Below are 5,868 nucleotides of genomic sequence, written 5' to 3'. Positions count from 1 at the left end.
AATAGCAGGTTTCAGAAATGTTTCTTGGATCAACATAATGTCAATTTCAAAATCATGCAGGAATTGGATGACCTCATGTTTCTTGTTAATAATGGAATTGGCATTCCACGTCACAATTTTAAGTCGATATGATGACAAACTCATTAAGAAGCTAGGGTCGGCACTAAACTTTGTAACAAGGACTCCATCATAGTTCTCATCATTGTACTAAGTTGTATCTGCATATTATTTAAAAGCTTCTCCATGTGGGAGGTTAGCAAGTGGGAATTGGACGAAACTTGCTCAGCTGTACTTCCCTTCTTCAAAGCATCGGCATAAGAAATTGAAGGCTGCACTTTAGAACTGACCGTAGAAATTGGTGTGGAGACATTCTTTTTCTTCAGCATTTGCGGAGCGCAAGGGCATCCTCTATAGTTGGCTGGGTGGCCACCACCACAGTTCGAACAAATCGGGGCAACATCGCGTGGTTTTGTACATTGTTGGTGATGGTGTGAGCCCTCACACTTAACACACTTTGGTGTGGCTCTACAGTTAGTAGCGACATGCCCGAACTGTTGACAGTTATGACATTGTGGGGGACCTTTTAGAGGGCGCTGGGCTTCAATAATCACCTTTAAATGACAAATACTGGAAACATTATATATGTTCTTCTGGTCAGCTGGCAGTCTGATTTTAACTAAATTGCTGGCAGCTTGTCTAGTTTTCAAAAAATGGCATTCAAAGATACTAAATCCTTGGCCTGCAAGATCTTCTTTAATATCATCTATACTCTGACCTTCTAAACCTCTAATTATTATATTGAGGTGTTTTTCGTCAGGAAGAAAGTGGGTGTGAAATGGCTCACTAATCTCATTTAGATATCTTGTTATCTTGCGATGGTCATCTATGGTGCCAGGAGTTATTTGTATGCCCAAACGGACCTTCTTTGCCTCGCTAAAATTAATGTTTCTTGTTAAAAATTGCTTGACTAAAGAGTTCCACGTGTTGGTTCGACGGAGAACAATAGGTACAACTTTGCCTACTTTCTTATTTGAGGTTACAGGTTGTAAAAGATTTCGATTCGTTATATTGTCAGAAACAATACCATTAGTATGGATGTTTTCAGGCGTAGAGATCCGCTCAGGAGTTGGGGATTGAGAATTTCCTGTTGAAATTGACTTGACTGCTGTTGAATTTGGTGCTGTTTTAGGAAGTCTTTTCTTTACAACTGATTTCACCTGTTTGGTCGATTTGACTTTTGGATTATATTTCGGGAAATCAATTTCAGTATCTTCAATCTTAAAAGGGTCAGGCTCCGCAACAGAAATTTCTATCTCCATTTCTTCCTCATTAGAGCCAGCGGAGTCATGGGGGGAGCTAACTGGAGAAGGCGGTGAAACTTTCTTCCTTTTATTATTATTTAATTGATTACCAGTAGCTACTGGGTTTTTTAGCTTCAATTGTTTTTCCAAATCAGAATACCGGTCCTGGAGCATTTGAAATTGCTGCCTAAGTTTGATATAGTTGGCTTGTAGAATTTCATTGAATTTTTTAAGTTCAAAGAGTTCCTTCACACTGATATTGACCATTTCAGTTGAGATTTCACAATTAGCCTGTAGAGGGATATCAGGGGGCTCTGATATATCTACTTCATTAACCTTTTCAGACATGGTGTCACTAGTTCTTCTCTAACTGTTGTTCCAATAAAGTAAATATCCAATTGTACCTCCCACTTGGGAGGGCCCTTAAAATCTTGAGTTGTTCTTGAGTTCTTAGGGAGCTCATAAACTTAATTGTCAAAAGTATTTAATATCTTTTCTGTGAATTAATAGAGTAGGAAATTTGAAACTTCTGTCAAAAAAATTTAAATTTAATTTTTAAAAATTTTTTCCAGCACAGAAAAAATTGAAACACAACTTCTTATAGAAATCATTACCGCGTCTACAAGTAAACCTCCTAAATGTCAAATTTTTTGATTTTCACCATATGTCAAATAAAAAATTTAATCGTAGTAACATAACCTATCTTTCAGAAAAAAATGACATTAATAAAAATTTTATTTATTCATTTCGTTTTGATATCGTTGAGGACGTTCATAAAAATCTGTCTGCGTTAAGAATTCACTTAAGAAGATGTCAAGCTCTTTAACTAATTTTGATATCAACCACGTGGATGAGAACGGTATTACTATGCCTGTAGATACTAATACAGTAAGTTGGTTGAAAACTGAAGTTTCCGATAAAGGGTTGCGGTTAAAACGTACGGATTTGAAGAAGTCTGCCTTGGTTAAGAAATCAATATTCTCGTCAGGTAAAATGCAGTCTGTATATTTTTAATATTTGAAATAAAAACTATAACTTCGTGTAGGTAAAAAAAAGCGAGTTAAGCATTCTATATTTGAAACTCTCGGAAACTCAACTAAGAAGAAAATTTTACAAAGTGACGTTAATGATGTCGAAGAAAAAATAGTCCCGATATCCGAGGTAAGTATTATATAAAAACAAACATGAACTGTTTGAGACTGTTTTACTACATTAAAGATAACTCTACATATCCAAGCGCACATAAAAATTAACATTTAAATAATCATAAATCATTCTCACTATATTAGAAGATATATAAGTGTTAGCTAGTATTAAACCGAAATTTTGTTAACGATACCTTCAAGCTCTGAAAGTATTTCTAATAGAAGTTAGAGATCTTTTCATGATACTGAAAACACTTCAGTGCTCAATTTTAAATTGAATAAAGAATTATCCTTATTTTATCAGCCTTAAGACCTTACACAAAAGATTTGAAATCATTTTTAAGTTATTGAGCAGATTTTATTCATTAAAAGAAAAAGGGAACCCTTTTCATCACATACTTGTATGTATACTATAGGATAGAAAGAGAAACATATAGTTTTTCGTAGTACACTTAATGTCCACTGTAAAAAATAATTAGATAACGTATGAAAATTAGACGTAGTTACCTCAAATCCCGAAAAATGGAAAATATAAATTAAAATTATTTAAATTCATTATATTTTGAAATTTATTATTATTTATTTATTAATCCAATCAATAAGATGTCAAGCGCTGAAACTAATTTTGATATCAACCACGTTGATGAGAACGGTATTACTATGTCTGTAGATACTAATATAGTAAGTTGGTTCAAAACTGAAGTTTCCGATAAAGGGTTGCGGTTAAAACGTGCGGATTTGAAGAAGTCTGCCTTGGTTAAGAAATCAATACTCTCGTCAGGTAAAATGCTGTCTGTATGTTTTTAACATTTGAAATAAAAACTATAACTTTGTGAAGGTAAACAAAAGCAAGTTAAGCATTCTATATTTGAAACTCTTGGAAACTCAAATAAGAGGAAAGTTTTACAAAGTGATGGCAATGATGTCAAAGAAAAAATAGTCCCAATACCCGAGGTAACTATTATATAAAAACAAACATGAACTGTTTGAGACTGTTTTACTACATTAAAGATAACTCTACATATCCAAGCGCACATAAAAATTAACTTTTAAATAATCATAAATCATTCTCACTATATTAGAAGATATATAAGTTTTAGCTATTATTAAACCGAAATTTTGTTAACGATACCTTCAAGTTCTGAAAGTATTTCTAATAGAAGTTATTGATGAAAGATTAGAGGGTTTGGAGATCTTTTCATGATACTGAAAAGACTTCAGTGCTCAATTTTAAATAGAATAAGGAATTATCCTTATTTTATCAGCTTTAAGACCTTACACATAAGATTTGAAATTATTTTTAAGTTATTGAGCAGATTTTATTCATTAAAAAAAAAGGGAATCGTTTTCATCACATACTCGTATGTATACTATAGGATAGAAAGAGAAACATATAGTTTTTCGTAGTACACTTAATGTCCACTGTAAAAAATAATTAGAAAACGTATGAGGATTAGACGTAGTTACCTCAAATCCCGAAAAATAGAAAATATAAATTAAAATTATATAAATTCATTATATTTTGAAATTTATTATTATTTATTTATTAATCCAATCAATAAGATGTCAAGCGCTAAAACTATTTTTAATATCAACCACGTTGATGAGAACGGTATTACTATGTCTGTAGATACTAATATAGTAAGTTGGTTGAAAACTGAAGTTTCCGATAAAGAGTTGCGGTTAAAACGTGCGGATCTGAAGAAATCTGCCTTGTTTAAGAAATCAATATTCTCGTCAGGTAAAATGCAGTCTGTATGTTTTTAAAACTTTAAATAAAAATTATAAATTTATGTAGGTATGTACGAACGAGTTGAGAATTCAAATAAGAAGGAAACAGTACGCAATGATATCAATTATATAGATGATGTCACAGTAGGAGTACTTACTGAACCTAAGGTAACTGTTCAAACATCTAATGAATTGAATTTATATTTTAAAAATAAAATGAAGGTAACTAATTGCTGTCCTGGTGAATATAATTCTTCTGATTGTGATGAGTATGATGTTTCTGAAAATGATGTTCAGTGTAATATCCCACTTCCAACGGGATTTAACTTGTCTACAGATGTTACAATAACTAAAAGCTTTAAGAATCCAAGCTCAACAACTGAACCATTTAGCGAATCGCACTTGAATGCAATCACAGGCCATCTATCTGAAAGTAATTCAAAGAAAGTTGAGGAAACTAAAACACTCTACTCTATACGATTAAAAAATAATGAATGTGACAAAAGTTCTCCATCTTATTTCAAAAACAAGCTAAGTTCTCTGTGCCAGTTTTGTGATTTGGCGTTTACTGATCAATTGGAACAGATGAAACACGAAATGTGTCACGACAAGGTTATTCCTTTTATATGCCACGTTTGTGGGCACGGATTTGTAACTCGTAAGTTTCTCATTGAACATATCACAAACGTACACACGTTGTTTAGACCTTTCATTTGCGTTCTTTGCAATAAGGGGTATACTCGTCGTACAGATTTGAGATATCATTCATTAACGCATGCAAATGTAATGCCCTTTGCGTGTCCCATATGTAATAAAAATTTTTCAAGCAAAGGCAATATGACAAAGCATCTGCGATTGCATAATACAAAGCACTCATATATTTGTGCTAAGTGCCCGAAATCATTTCCAACATTGGCCAAATTTGTAGCCCACGTTAAAACGCACATTACGTGTCCAGTTAAGTTGAGTCAAATGGATTCTTCTCTTTTGAATGAGGATAAGCTGGTTATGGATGAACCAATACAGATTCTTCCACCACACATTAAAGATAAAATGAATCTCTCTTTGGATGGTGAACATTCTAATAGGGAGCAAGACGAGCATTCATTTTCAAGTTTGGGTGGGAATGAGAACGATATATCAGAAGAAAATCTTGTGGATCAGTTAAGTCAATTATACACTTGTAATGTATGTGGTGACAAGTTTCAGAGTGAATGTGCTTTTCATAAACATTTGGATTTGCACTTGTGTAGTTTCTCTTTATGTGACGAATGTGGAAAGATATACAATCGTATAGAGGGAGATCATATAAGTAACCAAAATGATGAAAAAAACTCACGTAACAATTCCAACAATTCGACATCTCAAACAAATGACACCTCAATTGAAACTATATTAAACTTTGCAGTTGCAAATCCGGACCTTTCCATTAGAGAAATGTGTCTTCACTTCAATTTAGTACCTACTTCAGGGACTTTGTAAACATGTGCCCAAGTCAATAAAGTCACTGAGAATACAACTAAGGTTAGCATTAAGATACTCTTTAAATATTTGCCTTCTGAAACTATAAAATTAAAGTAAATATTCTTATATATTTAAAATGTATATAGAAAAACATATAAATATATATATATTCACTTGTTCGCAAAAACAACATTTCCATAGTAGCATCGAAGATATGATAATGTAAC

The 5,868-nt window shown here is 32.8% G+C and overlaps 1 protein-coding gene across 3 annotated transcripts; it reads left to right on the top strand.

Annotated features, from left to right (window-relative positions):
• The first annotated feature begins 2,037 nt into the window (after nt 1-2,037).
• On the top strand, nt 2,038-5,868 carry LOC119673015 (zinc finger protein 614-like). 3 transcript variants are annotated; one of them, XM_038084216.1, is made up of 7 exons: nt 2,038-2,289; nt 2,347-2,462; nt 3,050-3,227; nt 3,285-3,400; nt 4,010-4,187; nt 4,245-4,345; nt 4,400-5,868. In XM_038084216.1, exons 1-7 carry the CDS (start codon nt 2,112-2,114, stop codon nt 5,657-5,659), a joined length of 2,127 nt encoding a protein of 708 aa, XP_037940144.1. In that variant the 5' UTR covers nt 2,038-2,111; the 3' UTR covers nt 5,660-5,868. The 3 variants fall into 3 exon arrangements, with proteins under 3 accessions (XP_037940144.1, XP_037940146.1, XP_037940145.1); XM_038084218.1 differs by lacking the exons at nt 2,347-2,462; nt 3,050-3,227; XM_038084217.1 differs by lacking the exons at nt 3,050-3,227; nt 3,285-3,400.

This window comes from Teleopsis dalmanni, chromosome 1 (assembly GCF_002237135.1).
Source record: "Teleopsis dalmanni isolate 2A chromosome 1, ASM223713v2, whole genome shotgun sequence".
Taxonomy (NCBI): Eukaryota; Metazoa; Arthropoda; class Insecta; order Diptera; family Diopsidae; genus Teleopsis; species Teleopsis dalmanni.
This window is presented reverse-complemented; position numbering and strand designations above follow the sequence as displayed.

Excerpts from the sequence above, each read along its gene's own strand:
- LOC119673015 (XM_038084216.1), top strand. The coding sequence starts at position 2,112 with ATGTCAAGCTCTTTAACTAATTTTGATATCAACCACGTGGATGAGAAC. Across the intron at positions 2,290-2,346 it reads GAAATCAATATTCTCGTCAG|GTAAAAAAAAGCGAGTTAAG; the intron begins GTAAAATGCAGT and ends AACTTCGTGTAG. Across the intron at positions 2,463-3,049 it reads AAATAGTCCCGATATCCGAG|ATGTCAAGCGCTGAAACTAA; the intron begins GTAAGTATTATA and ends CCAATCAATAAG.